Raw genomic sequence first — 27,099 nt, 5'->3', positions numbered from 1 at the left:
GGGGATAATGGGTAATTAGTGACCAGGAAGTGGTTGATAGGCCTGGGGACCAAGAGCATCAGCATGGTAACTGCAGGGGCAAAAGAGCAGGTGGGTAAAGGTCTATTTTATTTTTATTTTTTAATTTTAGCTCACACCCAGCCACGCGTACATTTATTGGATCTTCCAAATGCAGATACATTGACCCACAATAATGGAGTAGGTGGAGAAGTTTAACTCTCATAGACTACATGGACCTCTGTCCTGCAACCTATGAGAAGCAGGTACACAATTTTCTGGTTTTGGCCTGTGCAATGATATGATGTCATTGTTCCTGCCTGGGGATCCGATCCTTGCAGTCACATCTGAGAGAAAAGGAGAAGAGTTGAGAGGGAACAAAGGTGAGTATTGTGTTTATTTTTTTTATTGTCATTGGAGCCGCGCAGAGGAGCGGAGCCTGCACAGAGGGGGCCTATACTGTATATGGGGAGCCTGCACAGAGGGGGCCAATACTGTATGGAGGGAGCCAGCACAGTGGGAGCCTATAATATATGGAGGATCCTTCATAGAGAAGACCTGTACTGTATGGGAAAAGCCTGCACAGAGGGGGCCTACACAATATTTGGGAGGAAAGGGGGCCTATACTACATGGGGAGGTACACAGAATGGCCTTTAAAATATTAGGGACTGCACAGAAGGGGCCTATATTATAGTGGGGGATGCCCGAGGGGGCTATAATATATGGGATGCTGCACAGAGGGGACCTATACTACTTAGGGGGCTGCACAGTGGGACCTATACTACAAAAGGGCTAAATAGAAGGGGCATGTACTAAATATATGGGGCTGCACATAGAGGTCTATATTATATAGGGTCTGCACAAAGGGGGCTATACTATATGGGGACTACACAAAGGGGCCTTATACTATATAGAGACTGCATCTAGGGGTCTATACTATGTAGATTATAAAAAAGGGCCTGGCAGTATATGGGGACTGCAAAGAGGGGCCTAAACTATGGCCTGATACTATTGTGTGGACATTTCTACTATATAGGGTCTCAAAGCCTATCTAACTACAGTAAAGCCTCTGTTCTCAAACACAATCCATTCTGAAAGGCTGTTCCCGACCCAAGCAGTTCGAGGACTTAGCTGTGTGTTACCATAGGGAAAAATGTAAATGTGTTTAATTGCTTATTACACTACATGGGTCAGGTGCAGAGCACCTGGCCTACAGAGTGTAAGGAGTTAAGTGGTAATGCAATAACAGCACCACTAACCTCCTCTGGAAGAGCAATAAGTAGTGGTGCATTGTGCACCACTACTTACTGTAAAGGAGTGGGTATTCCTATTAAAATCACAGGAATCCCCACTCTAAACGGGGGAAGCGGCCAGAGAAGGGCTCCTGTCGGGCATTTTAGTGCAGGAGAGCAGCCCTGGAGCTCCTGCATGGTGATGTCCTCCCTCTCCTGGTAGCTGGTGTGTCTTCTATGCAGCTGGGCATGCCGGATGCCTGGAGAGGGAAAACGTCACTGTGCAGAAGCTCCAGAGCTGCATTCCTTCTTGTCCTCCACTGGACTGCTGGTACAGTATTTTGAAGATCTGCTTGGTGTTGGGGGCCAGCAAGCTGCCAGGGGACTGTTGGGTTGTGCATTGGGGTAACCCGAGCTTTGTGCACAGTGACATTCTCCCTGCCTAGGCAGCTGGCTTGTTTTCTATGCAGCTGAGTGTGCCAGCCGTCTGGGGAGGGAGGACAACCACCATTAAGGGCCTTATTACACCAACAGATTATCTGGCAGATTTTTTTGAGCCAAATCCAGGAACAGACTATTAACAGAGAACAAGTAATAAAGGAAAGACTGAGATTTCCCCCCTTTAAAATCCATTCCTGACATTGGCTTAAAAAAATATGTAAGATAATCTGTTGGCGTAATAGGGCCCTTAAAGTGGGGATTGTCGTCATTATGAATGGAATCCTCGCTCCTGTAACCTTGGTGTCCAAACACCTCAATAACTGTCAGCTAAACAATTGTTGAGCTGATAGTTATCCCCTCTGATTTAGTTCAAGTACCAAACAAAATTTCAGGGGGAAATGTGGTTTGAATACTTAAGTGTTTAAACACTAAGGTTTTGCAGAGACAAGGCATAACCAGGAGAGTTCTTCATCATGGCCAGGCTAGATGGAGAAGAAAATGAAAAAGTGAGTGACTCCTGTGAGTTACTGGATGTAACTGAACTGTAATCACTAAGAGGGATTTTCTTACCTTAGTGAATTATCCTGGCATTGTTGTGTCCTGCTCTTACTTCCTGGTTTGGCAGAGGGAGTGATGCAGTGATGCTGAGCTGAATAAGCTGTGCATTTCTGTGTCCCCCACAAAGATCACAGACCTCTCCAAGGACAATCCAGAAGCCCTAAAGCCATCTGTGATATTAAAATGACACAGAGAAACTGTAAAAAGTAAACTTACCAGCTCCTGAGGTTCTGACCACCAAGGATCTCACAGAGCAGAGAGTGGTGCTTGTTAACCTAGGCAACAAGCTGTCAACAACAAGGTTAGGGGATAGGGCCAAAATGCAAAAGTAAGCAATAATAATAAAGTAAAAAAAAATCTAAATAATGAAAATCATTTGCAAAATTGTTTACTTTTGCATTAAACAAAAGAAAAGAAAAAGTTTCTTAGATGAGAATACCCCTTTAAAGGGTTTATCCAGGATTAGCACAGCATAGTCATTTTCTTCCAGAACCACACTATTTGTGTGTGGTATTAAAACTTGGCTCCATTCACTTAAAGTGAGACTGTCACCCCTTTTTTGCATTTTTACTGCTCTCCACAGGTGTAAAGGGTAAATGTTACAACTTTCATTACTTATTTTATATCACACCTCATGCTGCTTGTTCTGGTCTAAAGTTGTTTTTATCACCTGTTGATTGGTATATGTTGGCGAGGCCTCGCTGTCTACGTGCCACATCGCTCCGCCCCTAGCACCACCTAGCCCCGCCCCCATCCGTGACATCATCGCCACATAGGCCCTGCCCCCTTAGCAGCCATTGGAGGGGCCAGCCTAAAGCTCTAGGCCCCACCCCCCTACGCGGTGATGACTTCACGGATGGAGGTGGGGCTAAGTGGTGCTAGGGGCGGAGCAATGTGGCACATAGGCTGTGAGGCCCCGCCCACATATACCAATCCACAGGTGGTAAAAATGACTTTTTACCAGAACAAGCACCATGAGGTGTGATATAAAATAAGTAATGAAAGCTGTAACATTTACCCTTTACACCTTTGGAGAGCAGTCTAAATGCAAATAGGGGGTGACAGTGTCACTTTAAAGGGGTTTGCTATTTTATAGTAAAATTGTTTTGTGTGTAGTATACAGTAAGTAAGTGTATTCACAGCCCTTACTGACAGCAGCTCCCTGTGTACCTCATAAAGCTAAAATCAGACTCCCCTCCTCCAGGCTGTGCTGTCCTGCTCTGTGGTGTTTCAGTCCATAAGATGGTCCCACCCTCAGTGTCCTCCATAGGCATATACAGGTTCAGTGGTGTACACTGGGGGGTGAGCATGGTCACATGCTCCTCCTTGTCGGCCTTCTTATGGATAGACTCATCACCAAAGAGCAGGGCAGCACAGCCTGGAGGAGGGGAGGCTGATTTTAGCTCTATGAGGTACATAGGGAGCTGATGTCAGCAAGTGCAGTGAGTATGTGGTGTACACCCGGAGGTGTTTTAGCGGTGGGATGGCCGGTCACTTGCTAAGTGTTGTAGTGTGACACACCTGCTTTTAGTGTGTAAGGCAGGTTGTACCCTTTTCCCCTGTGGTCAGTGTCCTGCCGGGTTGCAACCAGGTCCCTTGGGATAGTGTCACAGATTATGTAGTCACAGATGGCAAGAGCGGTATAATGACCCTCCTGTATAGTATGACCTGCCACCCACAGAAAGGGGAAGTGTCCCAAGGTTGCGGTGTGCATGCTGTGCAGGTGGGGATGAATAACCACAGACTCTTGGAGTAACCTTGAGTTAGTTTACTACTTGTAAATGTGCAGCAGGTAATACAGATGCAACAATATAAAGTTCCTTGATCTGTAGGATAAGTGCAGTGTAGGATATAGTCGTGTTGGTAGAGTTGCATTGAGGTAGAGTAGCAGAGAGGAGGATGCCGCGAGAGTCTCAACCCATGTAGTAATGTGCTCTGCCGGGATGTTGGAGGATGAGGTAGAATACTTAGAAGAATAAGAAGAACACTTGTGCCTGTGTATTGACCATTGACTTCAGTCTTTACACCACCTTATGCCCGCTAGCTTTGGCTGAACCATACTAATGAGTGACACAGGCCCCAGACCTTGTTACCTGGGTTGAGGGGAATGCTGGGGGTTTGCTGCTAACACCCGTGCTGCGAGACAGAGTTCCTAGGCTTACTGCAACTTTGCTCTATCCGGATCAGTTCCTGGCTCTGTGGCTGTATAGTGGATACTGTCCTGCTCTGTGACTTCTCCTTGTCCAAGGCATGGGTTGAGATTATCTTTTGGCTAGACCTCTCTTGAGAGACTTAACACTGCATAGTGCTTGGTGTAGGTACTTGTGAGAAGGTTGGTAACAGTGTACTGTCTTGCGTCCTACCCATGCGGGGTACTGACTACTTGGGGACCTGGCAGAGGGCCAGGGCCAAGATAGGACCACTGTGGAGAGCTGTCTAATTTGCGTCCTTTCTCCACACCGTCCCGAACAGAAGACTCTTGCTCCTCCCTCACCCATGGGACTAACTTCCTCTACTGCATGTAGGGTGCGCTGTGATTGGGGGAAAAGAGTGCAATAGAAGAGGAGAGGAGAGGTTATAGGAAAGAAGAAAGCAGAAATCTTACTGGTCTACAGATTCTGGTAACACATGAACACAATAACCCTTTACAATCCTTCAGCTGTGCAGCTTCCACACACTAATACACAATACAGGGACATCTAGTGTCCAACTCTTAATAGTACTTTTACCATATTGAGACCACAAAAAGTACAGACTTTTGTAACACCCCTAGAGGGACACCACAAGTACACTTACTTATACTACACACAAAACAATTTTACCCATCTTACCTATGCTAAGCAGAATTATTTTACAAAGTTGTCTACAACTTGTCTCCTTGGCATGCTACCATTTTTCACGCAACCTTTGATCTTCCAATTACCTTCTTTTGCACTCCCTCCTTGTTTGTACAGTACTTTACACAACTACCTCCAAGTTTTTGCCCGAGCATCCACCATATTCTGGAACTCACTACCCTTCACACGTGGCTCTCACCCAGCATCAAGACCTTCAAAAGTCACCTGAAAACACTTTTTTAAACTAGGCTACAATCTACAACAATTCTGCACCACAGTATGACTATTTTCTCACTTACCTACTGTCTCCTTCCCCTCCCCTTGTAGATTGTAAGCCCTCACTGGCAGGGTCCTCTATCCCTATGTACCAGTCTGCCTTTTACCTTATTCATATAACGTCTTTTGATTATGTAATGGTCTTTTTGACACTCCCTATTCCTTCTCATTATTCTGCTCATGAATCAGTAAATAATAATAATAATAATAATAATAATAATAATAATAATAACAACAACAACAATAGTAAGGAAGATGACCAATTTACTACACTGCAAAAGCAGAGAACAGAGTAGGTGGTTACATAGCAGTTACATGGACTGGAGACTACAAACATGGCATATGTTGTTATAAAGATAAATTAAAACTCATACAACACCATTCAAGTACAAGACAAAGCAGCAGAATATAATTTAATTAAAATAATCTACTAAAATTTGGGAAGGACTATTAACTGTTTATGGAAATAGAAGGATATGCCTTTTTAAACAGGTTTTGTTTTTACTTTGTTTTTTTTTTTGTGCATTTGTATCTACATCATTCCAGTCTTTGAGATCAGTTTCTACTCCTAGGTCAATTTCCAGTCTATTAGGGTAATAAACAGGGCATACAATCAGTATATACTGTAATGTTGTCTTTCTACCAAGGGAGTTTTGCTGTAAGTTCTCTAGTTCAGTGATTTTCAACTAGTGTGCCGCGACACATGGTCAGGTGTGCCGCGGGGAAAGTTCCCCAAACTATGGTGCCCCTGTGTTTTGTTCCCCGGCAATACGCAGCGATCAGTGGCGGATCATAATGTGGGCAGTTGCGTGGTGCGCTGCGACAGGCTGTGATGCATGCATCCAATCAACGTGTGCACTACGGCCCGCCGCAGTGCACCACGCTTCCGGTCTCCGATGATTGGAGGAGCACGTCCGGGCCCTACGGCCGGCTAGTAGGTGAGGCGGACAGCAGTGGCGACCATCTCGGAGGAGGTGAGGAGGAAGGGGGGGGGGGGAGAGAAACCTGGGGATGGGGGAGAGAAACAGCGGAGAGAAGCGGGGGGGAGAGAAGCGGTGGGGAGAGAAGTATGGTGGAGAGAAGCACAGGAGAGAAGCACAGGAGAGAAGCATGGGGGAGAGAAGCACAGGAGAGAAGCAGGGGGGAGAAGTATGGTGGAGAGAAGCACAGGAGAAAAGCATGGGGGAGAGAAGAACAGGAGAGAAGCATGGGGGAGAGAAGCACAGGAGAAAAGCAGGGGGGAGAAGTATGGTGGTGAGAAGCACAGGAGAGAAGCAGGGGGGGGGAGAAGTATGGTGGAGAGAAGCACAGGAGAGAAGCATGGGGGAGAGAAGCACAGGAGAGAAGCAAGAGGGAGAAGTATGGTGGAGAGAAGCACAGGAGAGAAGCATGGGGGAGAGAAGCACAGGAGACAATAGGGGGGGAGAAGTATGGTGGAGAGAAGCTCAGGAGAGAAGCATGGGGGAGAGAAGCACAGGAGAGAATCGGGGGGGGGGAGAAGTATGGTGGAGAGAAGCTCAGGAGAGAAGCATGGGGGAGAGAAGCACAGGAGAGAAGCAGGGGGGAGAAGTGTGGTGGAGAGAAGCACAGGAGAGAAGCATGGGGGAGAGATGCACAAGAGAGAAGCAGAGGGGAGAAGTATGGTGTAGAGAAGCACATGAGAGAAGCAGGGGGGAGAAGTATGGTGGGGAGAAGCATGGGGGAGAGAAGCACAGGAGAGAAGCATGTGGGAGAGAAGCACAGGAGAGAAGCATGGGGGAGAGAAGCACAGGAGAGAAGCATGGGGGAGAGAAGCACAGGGAGGAGAAGAAAACAGGCCCAGGTTTCACACTGAGAGTATAAATACATTTAGAATCTATATTATTAACTATGTGTATAATATGTACTGTTTTAGTGTCATTTTGTGCCATTTTGGTTGGTGGTGTGCCCCGGGATTTTTTAAGTATAAAAAGTGTGCCGCGGCTCAAAAAAGGTTGAAAATCACTGCTCTAGTTTAAATTCTTAAGGAAGGAGTGGTGGTAACTCTTGTAGTTAAGAGAATTTGTACTCAACCGAGTTGTCACCAATAATTTGATTCTTTAAAAGTATTGTTCAGTTTTGCTTAAATAAACAATTTATATATATAAAAAAAGCGTCCTGCCACTTTAAGTTTTCTCCTTATTGTTAAGATCGACATAGTAGGCTTTTTGTGCTGTATCGGAGAAAATGCAGCCTCAACTGTACAGCTTTGTCTGCTTGAAAAGGTAACTGTAGCACGAGCTACAGCCTATCGTCTATGTAAAAACATTCTGTAGGTAAGTAAATAAGAATTTGTTATACAGTGACACCTAGTGACCAACTTTATATCACTTTACTCCTTCCTTCTGATAGTGAATGTATTGGAGAACTACTTGTTTTCTAATCAATAAATGTAATTTTCCTCCTCTAGATAGAAATTGGAACTGTACTGCCTATTGTGAATAGACCCATTCTATCTCCAGAACCAGTTCAAGAAGAAATAGAGGAAGAAGAGGAATCTACACCAAAGTTAATTGATGGATCCTCACCACAGGGGCCCTTGTCTCCTGGAGTCCAAACTCCGGAAGCAAGTGGAGGTTTGTGTCATTAGTATTCAGTTACATGAGCTAAGCACACAGATGTAATTTACTTTTCAAAGAAATAGTTGAGAGTGACCTGTAAATGAACTACAGCTATTTGAATTGAATATTACAAGCTTAATATTTTATATACTTTATGTTTATACAGAGTTTAACTTTTCTGTTCTGCTTCTGTTTAATTTTGCTATAATGTTTTTTGGATGTTAATTTCGGGTCAGATACTGTACATGGTTTTGTATCAGCAATTTTAATTAGCGCCTTAAGCTTTTTTTTTTTTTTTTTTTTGTGATTGTAATTGTTTCCCTTCTCATATGACAGTAAGACTGCAGTATCCTATTTTCTTGTGCCTATAGTGGGGTGATATACATAGAGCAGAAGAGGCATCATAGCAAAAATCCAAGGGGAAATCCATGCTGGTTAATGGCTAATGCCATCATGAACTACTCACACTGCATTTTTGCAGTCCGTTTCACGTATACGTTTTAGGAAAAAAATGATGGAAAAAATGGATGGAAAAAAAATAATGATTTCTATTATAAAAAATATGGATCAAAACAGATGTGTTTTTCTTTTTCTTCTTTTTTTAGCATACAGAAAAGAAAAGATATTAAAGCATATCTTTGTAAAACAACAATATAAAGAGACACCATATGGTAGCCTAAATATTGCTAACTGCTATAATGTGGGACTAATTGCTTTGGAGAGATTACCTACAGCCGCAGTGTCACTGATCCCTGTCAACCAGCAGACTCTTAAATCTCCAGAGTTGGTGTTTCAATACAGCACCACAGAAACTACCTGCTCAGCCAGCCAGTGACTCCAGAGGTGTCCTGTCTCAGTCACTGATTGGATGAGCAAGGGTCATGACATCACAGGATCAGGAGCTTCAGAAGCCCTGTGGGTGACTGTAAGCAGTGATGCTGCGCTGGGGGGAGCACCAAGATGGGTAAGTATAGCTTCTTTATTATGCTCCTACCACAGTGTACAGTTTAGCAAATTGATGTCCAAGGACTTGCTGAAAAGTATATCTTTTTAGCCAGCCAATTTTACAGCTTACAATGGCCCTCTACTCTATTGTAAAAATGTAGTAAGCTTCCTCCTGTCGGTTTAGTCAACTGTTTTGCCTGGGCTGTTTGGTAATCTCTCCAAAGCAATTATTCTCTTATTATAGCAGTGAGCTATATTTAGGCTACCATATGGTGTCTCTTTATATTGTTGTTTTACAAAGATATTCTTTAATTTTAAAGGTAAACAGATACACCATCTTCATATGAAACCCAACAGTAAAAAGCTCTCTTTGTGTCTGCCACATGTCAGGAACATGAGGTGTATAGATGTCTATGGGTCTTGTTTCAATATGCATGTTTGGTATTTTTTTTGTTAAGTTGGAACTTGGAAAGTTATGGACTACAGTCGACAGAAAATAAACGTGGTGCCTTGGATTACGAGCATAATTCGTTCTGGCTTGTAATCTAAATCCACTCTTAAAAAAATTTTCCCATAAGAAATCATAGAAATGCAGACAATTGGTTCCACACCCCAAAAATAATGATTTATTATTCTGAATAACATGTAAAACTAATGAAACAAACATTCAAAAACAGCAGAATATGTGATATCATAAGTTACCGTACAGTAATGGAGAGGATGGGAAACACAAGGGCTGATAAAGACTGCAGGGAGCATGAAGGAATGGGCAGGGCATATGTGGGCACAGTATAGTAGCGCTCTCTGTCCGGGGAGAGAGGGGTTACAGCTATGAAGAGCTTACCTCCACAGTAGTGTCCCCTGATATAAGTCCCAGCCTGAAGTGGATCTGCTATGATTTGGAAGGTGAGGGAGACTTCCTGGGTCAGAGTACAGGGCTGTTGACCCCGCTATGCAGACCATGCCCCTCCTCCACTCGGGCTCCCACCCAGTACAGGGAGATCTTAAACTAAAGCGATGCTCTTAAACCAAGTCACAATTTTGAAAAACTGTGAGCTCTTAAACCAAAACACTCTTAAACCAAGTTGCTCTTTAACCAAGGTACCACTGTAGTTAGATACAGATACAGAATTTTTTTTTTAAGTGACTATGTGGTGGTCGAGTCTGTTGTGAGCTCAGCCAGAGATTGTATTTGTCGGGACGCCATTGTCCAGCACACAGGTGTGATGTTGATATCTGCTTTGTTGTTTGTGGCTGGCTGTATTCCCCAAAATTGTCGGTAACCTTCCGGGTTGTTGTGGGTCCTTCGGGCTCTTGTCACGTCAACCTCGAGTGAAAACTGACCCACCCAGATTGTCGGTACCACCACTCACAGAAGGGGGAAAAATAACCCAAAGTGTGTGGTGGTGTGTGTATAGGTGCAGTTGTGAGTAGAGATAGTCCTGTGCGGTTATAAAAATAGAATAGCTTCACTGTAAGACTGTTGCAGTTGTACACTACACGTTTTACAGACAAAAATCTTGATACAGACTTTAGTGCTGAACTTAGTGCTTAAGGTAGGTGCTTGAGAGAAGTTGAAGAAGTAGTTGTAGTAGTGCTTGTAGAGAGTAGAGTAGAGGAGTTTGCCAGAGGAGCCCCAACCCAATGTAGCCCTGTACTCTGATGGAACCTGGATAGATATCTTTAGTAGTGAAGTGTGTGCTGTTTTCGTTGTGCTTTTTCACTGGTCTGTGCTCTGTTTGACAAGTGGGCAGAAAGGGGAATGCAGCATTACAGGAAATAAGCTGTGGCCTCTCCAGATGAGGGTTCTCTTTACTCAGCCACCCAATCTCTCAGGCAATCAATCTGTTAAAATGAAATAAACAAAATGAATAGTCTTCATACGTGAAAATAGTTGTGACTCTTTACCTCCTTACATGGTAGGAGCTTGTTTCAATGAATATCTGCTGGCTATAGGAAATTTGCAGCACCAGTGTTTGTCTTCTTTGAAGATCCATTGCTTTCAGATTTGGCAGGAAGTTGTTAAAATCAGTGGGTGTCCATAGTACACTTTGAGGGACCATGTAGGTTTATTTTATAAATCTCACTCCACATATGTGAGCAACATGTTAAATCACAAAAATATCTCAGTACAGATGTAAATGAATTCAATCTGTAGTATGTTGTAAAGATGGCTCTTATTTAGACACATTATTAACATTGACCTATAAAGTTCAAAATGTTACTATTATTTCTGCTAATAAGTGACTAATATGAACTCATACAGAATTTTATATGTATGATGCATCAAAATTAGGGGATATGAGACTGAATGCTTTTATGAGTATTGCTTAATATAATTCTGCATTTTAATAAAGACATGTCAGAAGTTATAGCTGATGGAGGGATGCCAAGATTTCCACTGAGCACTAGAACAAAGGGCAGATGTCCTTGACTTATAATGACATAGCAAATGTTTTTAACCCCTTAGGCCATGTTCCTGTATGGGATACCATAGCCTTAAGGTCCAGCCTATTTTTGTTATTTTAATTCTTGTTGAATGTGTGTTAGGGCTTTTTTTTTTTTTTTTTTTTTTTTAAGCCATGTTCACACAACCTTATGTGTTGTATAAATCATGGCTGTAATTGCAATTTTCAACAACGGCTGTGAATTATACAACACATACGTTGTATGGGAATGAATGAATGGGATCCCAGCTGGAGTGTATACACATAGTATACTCTTCGGTCGGAATTCCATCCAGCCGCATGAAAAACTGACTTGTCAGTTTTTTGCAGCCGCTATTCTCCATTGTGTGTAGCGGTAAATTGGGATGCAGGCGCACACGGGTACACCCGCATCTAAATTCACCAGAAGTAAAGATCATTCAGTTGGTACTGCAGTGCAGTGTACCTGTCATGAAGTACGCTAAGCTGATCAGTGTAAAATTCACTCAGGGTTGATTCCGTGCACAAGCCATAGTAGAGCAGAATAAGCCTCATGCACAGTACCAACCTGACGTGGTATTATCCATGGATACGCGAACTTCCAGTGCCAGAATGAATTTCACACTGATCTGGTCAGCATACATCACTGCAGGTACACATTAAAGGGGTACTCTGACACTTAAAAACTTTTGACATAGTGCTACCCTTATGTACGACATAATAAACATCTTATCCTAAACTCTTATTGCTCCTCTGGTGTCATCCTGTGGTGTCTCTGGGCCCCCCACTGGTGGCTGCTGCTACGCTGCCCTATCTCAGTCAGTGATTGGCTGAGTGGGCTGTCACTGCCAAGACCAAATCCTCTCATAAATAGTGGTGGCAGCGGGGGACCCGGAGATGCCACAGGAGGAAACTGGTGGGGGTGTGCAGGTACGGATAGGATGTTTATTATGTTTTATATATAGGCAGCACTATAACAAAACATTTTAAGTAAAGTAGTACCTCTTTAAGTTTTTATTGATATCAGTCTGGTGTGTTTACAAATTTTGTAAGAACTTTTTAGTTAAAACACCACTCTTTCATTACATCCTGCTTATTTTGCATGTAGATTTCTTGCAAGGGTTAGTTTTAACAATAGTAAACTTTCTGCTGAACAGGGTTGGAGTTGTCTTACAGTAAGATACAGGCTTGTGAGGAAGGGTCGATGGCTGGTCTCCTGGGATACATATAACATAATTATATTTTTTAACTATAATCCTCAGTTTTAATTAGAATATCAGGCATACTAGGTTCAAAATTGATTTAATAAGTTTTTTTTCTGGGAAAATCCATGTTTAGTGTTCCTGTTAATGGACAAGTGGTATTACAGAAATCAGTCATACATTATATGTGATTTTTAAAGATAGGATGAATATGCTGAACCTTGAGGCTATATGTGATGCTAAAAGATAGGAAGAGCATGCTGAACCTTGAGGCTTCCAGAATTACTTTTGCAATCTGCTGTCTTTGTCTTTCAGGAATCTCAACTTGTATCCTCTGTGCATGCATTCGCACTACCGTTTACTGTGATGACCACAACCTCGATTCAGTTCCACCACTTCCCAAAGACACTACTCATGTCTTTCTGCGTTTCAATAAGATAAGCAAGATAAACAAGAATGATTTTTCATACCTAAGTACGTATTATTGATGAGCATTATAAATAAACAATGTACTTAAAGGGCTTGTGCTGCTCTAATTGAACCTGAGAAGTGGGGCACCAGAGACCTGGAAGGTTGAATAAATCAGTAGTACAAGTAAATGTTAGAAACTGTGTAATATGTTTTATCCCCCTCCAACACTCCTCAAAATGCTAAAAACCTTCTTGAGATATAACAGAGCCCAGGTTTTCCTGATTTCTATAGAAGTCAATAAAGAGGGGAGCAATGTATGGATAGAGGCAAAGGCATAGTTAAAAGCTCTAGAAAGTGTTATATGTCACACCAGTGTTTGATTTACAGCTACACTGCTCAGTGTTGCTTCATAATGTCCTCCATAATGCCTCTATGGGTGTGCTATGGAGATATAGAGATTTAGGATCTTCTGTCTGTGTGCAGTGTGTGGAAGCCATCATAGCAGCTAGTCTCCAACAACTAGCTCAGGGAGAGCTGAAATTTAGAAATAGAGTTTACAAAGTAGGGAACTGGTGAAAAATGCCTTATTCAAGTTATATAATGGTCATAATTATGGCTGTTGCTGATGTACACACATGACAGCCTAATCTGAAAAGTTACTTAAAAGTACAGCTATGTTTCAAAATGTTTTTGTTCTTTTGTTTTTTTTTACCTCAGGAATTTTTAGGGTGCTATAGAGCAGTCTATGGGAAAACTAATTTGTCCCCTATCTTGTGGATAGGGGACAAATTAGTTTAAGGTGGAAACCCATTTTTAATCTACCTATTGTTCACAATTACTACAAATTGTTTTATCTTTTTTTTTTTACTTAAATTTTATTAGTTTCTTAACAATTTACATAAGAAATGTATAGCAATAAAATACAGCATGTGAAACCGGTAATGTACATGAACAACAGTAAAATTGGGCAGCTTTTTATCATTATAAATTCTAATAATAAAGCTTTGCACATATTCGCGTTTGCTTCGCGTTTTACTTCAGTAATAGGTTTTATTTTCTTTCAGACAAATTACAGAAGATTGATCTGACATCAAATATCATAACAGAAATTGATGAAGATGCATTTAGGGGATTGCAACAGCTTAGTGAGCTTTCACTTTTGGATAACAGGATAAGACAGCTTCCAGAATTGCCAAGCTCTGTGAGCGTTCTTGATGTCAGCAAGAATAGACTTGGACGCAAAGGAATTAAACAGGAGGCATTCAAAGTATGTAAATAAAGTCAAGCAAGAAAGGCTAGCTTCGCACCACATTTTAGGGTCAATATATGTCTTATATATCTCAATAAATTATCTCAGAGTATATTTATAATGCTCACATAGACTTTTATTAAGAAGAATTTCGACAAAAGAGTATTTTTTGCATACACCTTGTTAATATACATTGGTTCTGTAAAAGAAAAAATTGGCCCTTGTGTATTAAAGGCCCATTCCTTTCACCTAAACTTTTGTTAGGTGATGAAAAATGCAAAAGAAATTAATTTTGCACATTCTTTGCATTAGGCAAAATTGCTTTCTTTTTTAAATTTGGGGCCTTTCTTCCTCCATACTGATGATAGCTCCTTCCCTAGGTACCCGACCACCTCTCTAAACTATGAGAGTGGTGGCCAGGTTGAAACGACAGACTGGTGGTTGGGACATCATAGAAGCAGTAAGGTTAGCTTCACACACACCGTATCACAAACGATTTTCTGCTGCGGATCCGCAGAAGATCCGCAGCTGATTTGATCTAAATAATTGAACCCAGCATTAAATCTGCACCATTAAATCTGCTGCGGATCTGCTGCAGATTCGGTGTGTGTGAAGGCACCCTAAGTATAGATTTACTCCCCTCCAGAGTCTCCTACTGAGCCCACACATATCTCCAGGGCTGGAGGCATGTATAACCTCAGTGGTAGACATAGCAGACGAGCTGATTCAGCTTGGCACCAGCACTGAACCTCCCTGTGCCAATCTGAATTATTGGAAGGTGGGAATAACCCTTGAAATATACAAAGGGTTTTGAAAAAAAATAGGGAATTTATTTTTATACTGAAGCCAGAACTAAGAATCATAGAGGCCCCATAGATCACTTCTAGATCATACTTCATAGATCATACTTCATCATACTTCATAGATCATACTTCTTCATGCCTGTCCAGTAAACTTGGTGAAGAGTGCACTTCTGGATCGATAGATCAATAGCATCAGCTCCTAACTATAAGCTAGTGAAATATAATTTTGTTACTGACTTCTAAATTGCAGCTCCATACATGGACTGTATACTTAGTTCCACTGAATAAATTGAATAACCTGCTGGGAAAATAGGAAAACCTTAGAAAACCCAAAGACTAAAATGTCCCCTTTTATTTCACCTAAATATCTCCAATTATATTTCCATTATTTTTTTTTATTTTATCAGGACCTGAAAGATCTTCGTATTTTGTATTTGAATGACAACAGCTTAGACCATATCCCAATACCTCTTCCTGATTCTTTGCAGGCTCTTCATCTTCAGGTAACTATTCATACTTAAATATTAAGTTGCTAATTTTATCTGTCTGAAGAAACAGCAGTAAAGCATCACGTAGATTTTGATGGATCATGTATGGCAGTTAAGCTGACCACACACAGTCGCTAATGGTCAGTTAAACTAGACAATGTCAGCAGGACCATCCAACCACTTAAAGTGTCGGCGCTTCCCAGATCTTTCTCTACAATATATTCTGTGTGAATATAAATATAAGGAAATGCTTATTTCAGCTTCTCAATCGGTTTGTTCTCATGCAGACAAGTTGCCACCAGTTGCGGCTTTCTACTCCCTATTCCACTGAGCATGTTTGGCTGAAAGTGTATGTGTATGGGAAACAGTTTTTAACCAAATGTTCTTTTGGCTGACAGTTATTTTATGGTTATGGACAGATTTAGTGATTATTAGTTTTCACAAATGATATCCATATCTGAATAAGCCTGGAATCACACATGCAATTTTCGCTCTGATGCAGTTTTTTTTTGCCAAACACTTGTATGGAAACAAAAAAAAAGAAATGTGTAATCTGTTCCTTTTGGTACGAAAACCTTTGTTAAAAGAATATTTCAAGTTCCACAGGATAGGGTTTTGTGTGAATATAAATATAAGGAAATGCTTATTTCAACTTCCCAATTGGTTTGTTCTCATGCAGACAAGTTGCCACCAATGGTGGCTTTCTACTCCCCTTCGGTTTGCAGGGGTCTAACCACTGGTGCCCACTGGAATGCAGAGAATGGGGACCCAAGTTGTATTTTGAAATAAAGCCGTATGATACAGTGAGCGCCACTGTTCAATTAATTTTCTATGGAGCTTTCAAACATACCCATAGCCATTATCTCCTACCCAATTATTGAGTGCAAGCAAAACCACACCCACACAAGTCATCACATGATGTCTATGGACACCTCTGAAGAACTCAGTACCCACTGACGTGTTGGGTAGGGTTATGGTTGGGATTGCTTGAATGATTTTTCCTTCTCCATTGTACAGTATTACGTTCTAGCATGTTGCATATTATAGGATGTGTTATTGTTATTATGTACTCCTTTTACTTGCCCTATAGATGTATTCATGTTGCAGCATGTGGTTGCTTTTTGTATTTGTATTTGTATACATGTATAGTATATAGTGAGGAAATTACAAGAGGGGCCACATTCATTGGCAGGTTTTTGTTTCTTACTAAGCTTGCTTTCTTTTGTATAGTCAATGGTCGCATGATGTTGCCACAACATTGGCAACATTGTGCAGCCATTGGTCAATGAATTTGGCCATTGGTTACCAATAATCATGATAATATATCCGACTCTCTGCTGCCTGGAGAGTGAGAAAAGGTAATAATGTATGTTTCCTGCTCCATGGGTAACCCCTTTAAGTTTCCCAGTGGAATAAGCCTATCACAGCACTATCACAGGAAGCTTCTCTTGCTATGCCACTGATTGACAGGTAGCACTTCTTCTCATTTTAACAAAGAGGTACTTCAGCAAATGCAGTCTGTATTGCACAGGACAGGTGAAAAGTAAGAGATCGCAGGGGGTCCGACCCCTGAACCTCCTGATGAACTCCGTATCAGACCCCACCAGCTCTATTATGAATGGAGCGACAGAAAAAGCCAACTACGGCAGAAGAGTGCTGTACTCGGCTCTTTCCATCGCTCCATAGGAATGAATAGAGCGTGGGTCACGTGCCGACCCCAGGCTCTATTCATAATAGAGATGGTGGGGTCCAATACGGAGATCGCCAGGGGTCGGGGGTCAGACCCCTCGGTGCTCTCCTACTTTTTCCTATCCTGTGGATAGGGGAAAAGTTATTTTTTTCCCGGAATACCCCTTTAATGTTTGGTACTTCAATTAAAATGATTAACTTATCTTTCTTATCTTATATTTACTTATCTTTCCATATTGTTTTAGGATAACAACATTCAAGAAATGCATGAAGATACCTTCTGTAACATGAAAGATTTTTCATATGCAAGAAGAGCTCTTGAAGACATCAGGCTTGATGGAAATCCTATCAACCTCAGTAGAACACCACAGGCCTTTATGTGTCTACCTCGTATACCAGTTGGCAGACTTGTTTAAGTCAGAAGACCACACACTCCATAAATCACCTACAAATAAGATATATACATGGCTTTATAAAACACATAAATACAATGTAACGTCCAATGACAATTTCTACTGTGTTTTCACTAAATAAAATGCAATCTTAAAGACGTTTGAAATTAAATATACTAAAAACTGGAAAATAATATGCTCATGAATGTACAGAAAGTACTCTCTTCTGACTAACATTGTAACTAAAGTACGTAATCTTGAATTTGTCTATTTTTGGTATATGCTACCTAATAATTTCTAGGTAAATTACTTCATTTTAATTGGAGTATATGTGAAATGTGTTACAGCTGGACTAAATATGTACATAAAGGTTGTATGTTATTTTATTGTACCCTGATCCCGATCTCTTTTATCTCACTATAATCATGCTTTTTTACTTTTAAAGAAATAACTTTATGAAGATAATGTATATAGTGCCGTTCCCTAAAACATAGTCCACATTCCCAGCCTGATTGTCTTGAAAAGATCACCACTTTTGAATAAGCATTTTGGCAACCCTGTAATAGCTCTATATGATACAGGCATGTACTAGAACCTAGTACTAGAACCCTTAGAATAATATTTATGGGGCCCAGTATCTTTCAAAGATAGTTTAATTGAACATTGAGAAAAAGTGGTTTTGCATGTACTGGATCCTGCACATATAAAAGTTTAGTTTGCCTTTGCTGCCACCACCTGGCCATTATCATTAAAACTGGGTTAGCTCCATAAATTGTGTTGTTTTTAAATAGAATTCACTGGATTTGTTGATTTTATACTTTTAAACTTTTTTTAATCGATGCTAACAGTAAATCAGTAACCAGTGCAGTACTGTCTGTCAAATAGAGAATATGTGAGTGTGTTCTATGTACTTTACAAAGTAAACGTATAAATGTATTGGTTAACAGATTTTTTTTCCTAGTTAAAATGTCGAAGTTAAAAGTATAGCGTCACGCTTAGGTGTATAGGGCTGAATTCACACGTTCAATGATTTTCAAGGTCCGTGAATGAAGTCCGCTATCTACCTCTGTGATCTGTGAAAAACCATCTGTTTTACATCCGTTTTGTATCTGTTTTGCATCCATGTTCGTGTTTTTCAAGGACCTGTTTAAGGCTATGTTCACATTACCTAAGAGACTAGCCGTTCCGTGACCTGGCCAGGTCACAGAAAGGCCGGTCTCTGCAAAGATCATCCCAGCCGGTACTGCAGTACCGGCCAAATGATCTTTGCAGCCGCAGTGTTCTGATGTGGGGTGCATCAGCGCGCGCCCGCATCAGAACTCTCACAGCACACAATGACACTTGGAGCCGGAGCCGCTCACTTTATTGTATGAACTGACAGGTCTTTCTGTGGCCGCTATTTACTGAATTGTGGCCGCAGAAAACTGACATGTCAGTTCTTTGCTGCACCGCATGGGAGAATATAGAAGAATAGGCACTGTTCCACACCGTACAAAGTACGGCTGTTGTTGCCGATGGCCTAAAGCTTTTTTAATTACACTGACTACATAACATCCATGTTTTTCCACGGATTGCACGGATGTACACAGATGTCAGATCCGTGCAATCCATGAAAAACACGGATCTCATAGACTTCTATGGGGGTATCTGTGTACTGATCTCATCCAAGTTATGACATGTCCTATTTATTCTTGGAACGGATTGTGGATCCATGAAAAACGGAACATGTGAATAGCCAAATAGAAGGCAATGGGCTATAAAATTGTCCATGATCACCGATCCATGATCACTGACCTAACTACATAAACCACCTACTCAGAAACAGAAATGAATATACATCTCATAGACAAGCCTTCCAGTTAAACTACAAACGTTCTAATTTTGTGATGGTATGACATTATCTATTATGTCTGACTGGTTCCAAAAAGAACCCTGGCACCTGCCCAATCAAATCACCTACTTGTTATTTCCAACATTATAACAGTGGCAAAGAATTGCAGAATACTATTGATATATGTCTACTCTGTGAGACTAACAGCGATACCTCATTTTTATTACAAACAAAAAACAGCAGGTCCATGGACTGTTTTATAATTGGTCCTAAAGGAGCTGAAGCTCCTGACACAAACTTGTGCCAGTCCCGGAGGACATCCAGAATGAAGGAGGCCACCTTTTTTTACAAGTTGTTTATTAAACTGGGTTGTCCAGCTATCTCTTTTAATCCTTTTAGGACCACGGATGTGACTATACGTCCATTTTTGTGGGCATTCCCGCTCAAGTACATACAGTTAAATCTGCAGATGAAACTGGCACAGTAGCTGTGCCTATGCTATTTATAGTGGGTGCTGGCCATCAGTGATAGTTGGACAACTGCCATGCTTAGATCCCTGCAGTTAACCCGATAGATGCTGAGGTCAGTGCAATCGCAACATCTGTAGTGAAGAACTAAGGGAGAATTCTACCTCTGTTCCTAACTCTTAAGTCTGCTGCCTGCCCTGACCTTCTTGCCTGACTTTGACTCGGTTTTTGGTTTTGCGATTCAGTACCCTTGCTACCTGTCAGTGTATGACTCGGACTATTGGATTGCTTTACTGTGTTTTGTCTTGCTGTAAGCCAGGGTAGCTTTGGCAGTGTTGTGGCAGTTGAGTGTGTATAGGGTCCCTTAGACAATTGTCATGCTGGCCAGAAGTGGTGTTGGAACCCACTTCCGGAAAACGGGCACTGCGTTTGAGGTTTGGATAACCCAAGTGTGAACAGGTGTATAGGTGCAGGTTCAAAAATAGACTAGCGTCCAGTAGCTTAACCAGGACAACTGCAGCTGCAGGCAGGAGGTAGTAGCAAGAGCTGTAAAAACAGGGTAGAGTAGAGGAGCACCTTGAGGGCCCTGTCCAATGTAGCAATGTACTCAGCCAGTATAGCGTAGTGGAGAACAGAAGTAGAAAAGGTAGAAGATACTCGTACTCACGTACAGATTTGCTAATCTGACTGCCTCTTGCCCTATAGTGTCAGCTTCCCATCTTGCTGGGGTAATATGAGGTCCCAGGACCCTGCGCTGGGTTGAGCAGACTTTCCAAGACTTCCCAGAAGAGCAGCGTGTTACAATAGGAAACGTCAGCTTTCTCAAAGCTATTTGTCCTACTGGGGCCAGTACCTAACTTCAGGTGACTGCCCTACATCTTATAGAAGGTATCCCTGACGTGGACAAGATTTTCCAGACAAAGACCGTTCCACCAGGAACTAGCTCTTTTTATAGGGGTGCCTTAGTTAGCCTGTGATTTGTGGGGCTGTGTGTGGGTAAGAGAGAAAAGATAGGATAGGCAGAAAAGTGAGGGAAACAAGCCTGCACTTGTGATTGTAGAAGACACAGCAGGTGACATAAAGCAGTTAACCTTTAGACTTTAAGCTCTGCATAGTACAGTACATATAATAAATACAACCGTGACACCTAGTGGGAAAAAAATACACTACAATATCCTTCATGCCCTTTTGTGTGAACCTGAGATAGTTACTTTAGACAGGTGTATAAAACTTAGTAGCACACCTGTGCTGGGACACTACAGTCTGTCTTGTATTGTCATGTGTATCACCTACCCAGTGTAGGTACCATCGCCAAGTTACCCGCTGCTATATAGGGCAGTCTCAGATAAGCAGTCAGAGACACAGGTGGGGTGCCAGTCAGGGCTCACTTGTCCTGACGGTTCATAAAACTATCTTTCCATCTACATAGTGTAGCAGTTTGGGGGGTGAGCTCAAGCAAAAAGACACTCTAAACGCAGGTTTCTTGTCACCCTGATGTGTTAGCAGCTTTATTTCCAAGTATAGAGGGTCCACAAACAAAATACAGCTTTCTTCAGCAGAAATAAGTCCTTCAAAAGGCACAAATGAAAGTTCACAGAAATATTACATACCTGTAGAGTCTCCTAGAATACAGTCAGTTCAGATACAGGGTTATCCATCTGTAGGTTAGAAGTCTCTTCTGGGAACACAGCTCCAGTTGAAACAACAGTTTCCTTTACCCTATACTGCTCAGGAGGTTGTCACTGTTCTGTTGTTTCCCTGCCTTTTGGCCAGGTGTTCACTCTTTGGTGTGATGTCAGTGGTGGGCAGAGTTACAGATGGCAACAGGAGAGACAAGAGATCATGTGACTTTGTTCTCAGAAGGGAGGGGGGAAACAGAGAAGCCGAGAGAAACCAGTAAGTTCACATTCACTTTCTGTGATTCCCTCCGCTGCCATTCTGACTTACTAGTGACCCTGTAATCTAAAGTTGCTTATCTTTGATAGGAAAATTCAATAAGGAACTAGAAGTGGACAGGTGGGCAAGGGGTAGCAGAAGTCTGTGTGAAGGTGGGCATGACACAGACTTTAAGGGGTTATCCAGTGCTACAAAAACATGGCAACTTTCTTTCAGAGACAACATGACTCTTGTCTCCAGTTCTGGTGTGGTTTGCAATTAGACTCCATTCACTTCAATAGAACTAAGCAGCAAAAACCCGTCCAAGCTGGAGACAAGAGTGGTGCTGTCTCTGAAAGAAAGTGGTCATGTTTTTGTAGTAAGGGAGCAGACACAAATGTGGTTCAGTTATGCATCAGAGGATATTGAAGATACTGTATATCTGACTTCAGGCAAGAAGGATGCAGCCTTGAACACTGCTTCTGTAACCTGGATAAATTACATAAATTGACCAACATGTGATCTCATATCTAAAAAGTCAAATTTGTCATTATATTGTAAGGGGTGGACCTTTTGGGTTCTCCAATTTCATACATGGGTTGAACCTGAGTGGGTAAAAGGACAAGACTTGATGCTGGGGTGGTTTTTGAGGCTGCTGCCATGTCTCTTTTGGTGGCTATTGCTCTAACTACAAATTCCACAGAGACCCTGATATATACTAGAGGAGGTCACATCCTACGTGAGTGGTACAATTCTTCCTGTGCTGCTTACAAAACCTAACACGAGATTTCCAAAAAGAGGGCAAAGCACTTAGGAATAAAACATAACTTTTAATTAGATATTGATTAAAAACTTATACAATGCCACAAGACCAGACACATGGTCTACATAGCCGTCCTAGATATGGTTGTGTGATATGAGAGGGAACCAAGTAGATAACAGGGTACACAGAGGGACACAGTGCATACTGTCCACTCCTAATCCCGAACTCAGGCATGAAACAAACAAGACCGTATATGTTATGGAGCTCAACAAATATAGGATGTACAGCAATATAGCTCAGTGGTATAGCAACATAGCAATATAGCCATATAGCTCAACAGACATAAGATGTATAGTAATATCGCTCAAACTGATTAATCATGCTCTGACCATAAGATAACCAATGATACTTATCAGATATATCACAGAGGTCTGTGCGGTATCATCCTGCAGGACCAAGGTGTGGGCTTGTGGGGATCTATGCCACGATGTTCGGGATTTGCTTTATGCCCAGGTATCTCTCACTTTAACCAGCCGTGAGAGTGTACCCAGTGGTGTCTATCATAAATCACCACAGGATCTTATGGACTGAATGGGCATCGTTCTGGTCATGTTATGTTGTGGATCATTGCGTGCTATCTAGGTAGTACATATTGGTTGGCAATCCACTTGAGGTAGTGCAAGTGGTTTTGCATAATTGCTTATCTCACTACGTATATGTATTTATATGTTTTTGCACCTTGGTATCCCTGATGATCCTGTTAGTATTATACAGGTGAAATGCGTTGGATTTTGTTGAAATTGGTGGTGTGTTGTTCATTTTTTGTCACAGTTTCATGTTTGTATGTCATTTGTTCCGCACTTAGAATAGAGAAGGGAACGTCACTGTGGTTGGGGCCACCCTGTTAAGGAGGTGGGTCACCCCAAAAGGCAGGGACAGAATTAACCTATTAGGAGTGGACAGTATGCACTGTGTCCCTCTGTGTACCCTGTTATCTACTTCGTTCCCTCTCATATCGCACAACCATATCTAGGACGGCATTGTAGACCATGTGTCTGGTCTTGTGGCATTGTATAAGTTTTTAATCAATATCTCAATATCTAATTAAAAGTTATGTTTTATTCCTAAGTGCTTTGCCCTCTTTTTGGAAATCTCGTATTGGTCTAACTACCCTTAAGGGTACAAAATAGCTCTTTAGCAACTTTAGCAGAGACAACCCAAGAGGCTGAAGGGTAAATCCAACAGCTGAGAATTATATCGCAGAATTCCGCCTCTTTTACTCTGTGTGAACTGGCCCAAAGGCCCAAATTGCTTGCTGCTGTACTGAAACTAGTTTAAAAAATATGTCCAAATTAATGTGGAAAAAAACCTCTTTGAATCTGGGCCTATGGTTTTTTTCCAAAAGATGCATGCTAGAGATGAACAAATACGATTCAATCGAGAGGGTATTCAATCGAATATTGCGGTATTCAAAAGATTCAAATTCAATCGTGTAGTGTGATGAATACGCGGAAAACATTCGTAAGCCCTCCTATCGCACTTGGCGCTTTTTTTAATCCAATTACCATGCAGGGAGGCCGTGAGGGACCCTGGGAGTACGCACACAGATCCAAAACGGTGTCTACCCTCATTGGCTGGCTGCAGATGCGCTTTCGACCTAGCCAGGGAGAGATCTTCGAGCAGGGAGAGATAGGTTTTAGTAGCGTTTTGGTTAGGCAGGATTACTACTAAACCCAAAAGTCCTTGTCAAGGCTAATATCCAGCGAAAAAAGTCATCTTTAAATCCAAAGCACTTCTCAGTGCTAAGACATAGATAATATAACAGCAGCAGCATCAGCAGCTGTATTCATTCCAGTACTCTGTGAGTACAAGTGACTTATAGTGTCCCTGGTTTAGCCCACTAAGGGCACGTAAACGGTATTGTGCTAGTTGCCCATTAAAAGGCAAGTGATACCCATTGTGCCAGTTGCCCAGTAAAAGGCAAGTGATACCTATTGTGCCAGTTGCCCAGTAAAAGGCAAGTGATACCTATTGGGCCAGTTGCCCAGTAAAAGGCAAGTGATACCTATTGTGCCAGTAGCCCAGTAAAAGCAAGTGATACCTATTGTTCCAGTTGCCTAGTAAAAGGCAAGTGATACCTATTGGGCCAGTTGCCCAGTAAAAGGCAAGTGATACCTATTGTGCCAGTTGCCCAGTAAAAGGCAAGTGATACCTATTGTGCCAGTTGCCCAGTAAAAGGCAAGTGATACCTATTGTGCCAGTTTCCCAGTAAAGGGCAAGTGATACCTATTGTGCCAGTTGCCCAGTAAAAGGCAAGTGATACCTATTGTGCCAGTTGCCCAGTAAAAGGAAAGTGATACCTATAGTGCCAGTTGCTTAGTAAAGGGCAAGTGATACCTATTGGGCCAGTTGCCCAGTAAAAGGCAAGTGATACCTATTGTGCCAGTTGCCCAGTAAAAGGCAAGTGATACCTGACCAGCTGACACTTATAAAGATGAACAACAACTTGATAGACCCAGAGTTCTGAACTCCACAGCAAAGCAGCCAAAAGGGAAGTACCTTGTGCACTTCCCTCTCACATTACCTCCTAGTACTCCTCCTAAACCTCCTACTTCCTCCTTAACCACTGACTGCACCTGTAGGGCCTACTAGACCCAATTTTTCTGCGGCTCAGTTCAAGGGCCCCCAAGTGACTTTCAAAAGGAAAAACCTTTAGGGCCTACTATGGCCAATGTTTTCTGGGGCTCATCTCAAGGGCCCCCCATCTAATTTTTCCAGGGCTCAACTGATGGGCCTGAACCTCATTTTCCAGGGCTCATCTGATGAGCTTCAACCTAATTTTTACAGGGCTCACCTGATGGGCCCCAACCTAATTTTTCCAGGGCTCACCCAATGGGCTTCAACCTAATTTTTCCAGGGCTCACCTGATGGGCTTCAACCTAATTTTTCCAGGGCTCACCTGATGGGCTTAAACCTCATTTTTCCAGGGCTCACCTGATGGGCTTCAACCTCATTTTTCCACGGCTTGCTTGATGGTCCTCAACCTAATTTTTGGAAGGCTGAGCTGAAGTGCCTGCCTGCTACCTTGTTCTTGGAAGGCTGAGCTGAAGTGCCTGACTTTGAGTATAGTGTATTCAAAAACAAATGGAAGAAATCAATACAAACGAGATCTTAATAATAACAAATTTTAACCCCTTAACGACATCGGGCGTAAACTTACGCCCTCGCGCCCTGGTACTTGGCGCATCAGGGCGTAAATTTACGCCCGATGTTTCCCCGATCGCTGCGTGTTCGCACACAGCGATCGGGGAAGATGGCCTGCTATAAATCATAGCAGGCCATCTTAGCTTCTCGGCACGGGGGGTGGTTAACACCCCCCGTGCTTATGATCGCCGCTATTGGCTGATCTGAATTGATCAGCCAATAGCGGCGATCGGAACCTTTCCGGGTCATCGGTGACCCGATGACCCGGAAAAAAATGGCGGTCGGTGCTGTCCGAGGACGGCGATCAGAGTCCCACAAAATAATAAATACCTGCCCTGGACCCCTCAGCTAGGTAGCGGAGGGGTCCAGAGCAGGTATTTGTACATTACTCACCTGTCCCGGGCTCCTGATCGGCGTCTTCCGGGTTCGCGGCGTCCTCCATCTTTCCGTTCGGTCTTGGGATCTTTCCGGCGGTCCCCGTCGTCTTCTCTCGGCTATTTTCGGCTCCAGCCTCGTCATTTTCCGGAATTTGCGCTCTGCTGCCCTCTAGCGGCTGATATGTGTAATACACGTATCAGCCACTATAGGGATGTTCAGAATGTAGAAAAAGTTGTTTTTTTTTTTTCCAAATTTTTTTTTTTCTATTTTCTGCACCCTATCGCCGCTGAGTGTTGATCAGCATCACAAGAAAGTGCGCTGCTAATCAGCAACTCCTCCTTTTTGGCGTAGGGTGTTTTTTTTCTATATTCTACTGCCACGGTCTGCTGATAAGTGCCGCACATAAGTGCGGCATTTATCAGCAACTCCTTTGTTGGCGTAGGTTTTTTTTTTATACTTACTGTAAAATAAACACGTAAAAAACACTACATTACACCACACTACATTGAATTAAGTTTGACACTACACCACTACATACCCCATATACCAATCCCCGTATAAAGATGGCCCCCAGGGTGTTTTCGGTATCGGACGCATACGTTATTATTGCCTCCGACACCGAAACAGCCAGTGAGGATGAATGGGGGGATCCTTCTTTCCTCCATTCATCCTCATCATCCAGTGACGTGTCTGGGGGTAGCGTAGCGTACGCTGCCCCCCAGACACGTCTTTTCCTCCAGTACCGCCCCAATAAGAGATGACGGTATGGCGTGAAATTCTCCAAACTCTGTGAGCGTACCTCAGGGTATTCTTACAGATTTAGGGTACGTGCACACTGCGGAATGGCGAAGGATAACCCTTTGTGCATTCCGCAGCTGGCACCCGCCGGCGGACTGATGCGGGCGCATGTCTATACCCGTGTCATAGACTCCATGTTATGCACAGGCGGATTCCGTCGTCCATCCAAAGAATGAATACGTTGGACGGAGAGCGGAATCCGCCCGTGCATAGAATGGAGTCTATGACACGGATGGAGACGTGCGCCTGCATCAGTC

General features: G+C 42.5%; 1 protein-coding gene across 2 annotated transcripts in view; it reads left to right on the top strand.

Annotated features, from left to right (window-relative positions):
* EPYC (epiphycan) overlaps nt 1-17,953 on the top strand; it is a 70,095-nt gene extending 52,142 nt beyond the window's left edge. For both annotated transcript variants that reach the window (XM_069955744.1, XM_069955741.1), the window contains exons 3-7: nt 7,771-7,936; nt 12,810-12,968; nt 13,970-14,172; nt 15,365-15,460; nt 17,380-17,953. In XM_069955744.1, the coding sequence (XP_069811845.1) occupies nt 7,771-7,936; nt 12,810-12,968; nt 13,970-14,172; nt 15,365-15,460; nt 17,380-17,550 (795 nt within the window). In that variant the 3' untranslated portion in view covers nt 17,551-17,953. The remainder of the gene's footprint in view (nt 1-7,770; nt 7,937-12,809; nt 12,969-13,969; nt 14,173-15,364; nt 15,461-17,379) is intronic.
* Nucleotides 17,954-27,099: the final 9,146 nt, after the last annotated feature.

The sequence above is a fragment of the Dendropsophus ebraccatus genome, chromosome 1 (genome assembly GCF_027789765.1).
Source record: "Dendropsophus ebraccatus isolate aDenEbr1 chromosome 1, aDenEbr1.pat, whole genome shotgun sequence".
Classification (NCBI taxonomy): domain Eukaryota; kingdom Metazoa; phylum Chordata; class Amphibia; order Anura; family Hylidae; genus Dendropsophus; species Dendropsophus ebraccatus.
The sequence above is the reverse complement of the archived record's forward strand: the minus strand, read 5'-3'. Positions and strand labels throughout refer to the sequence as shown.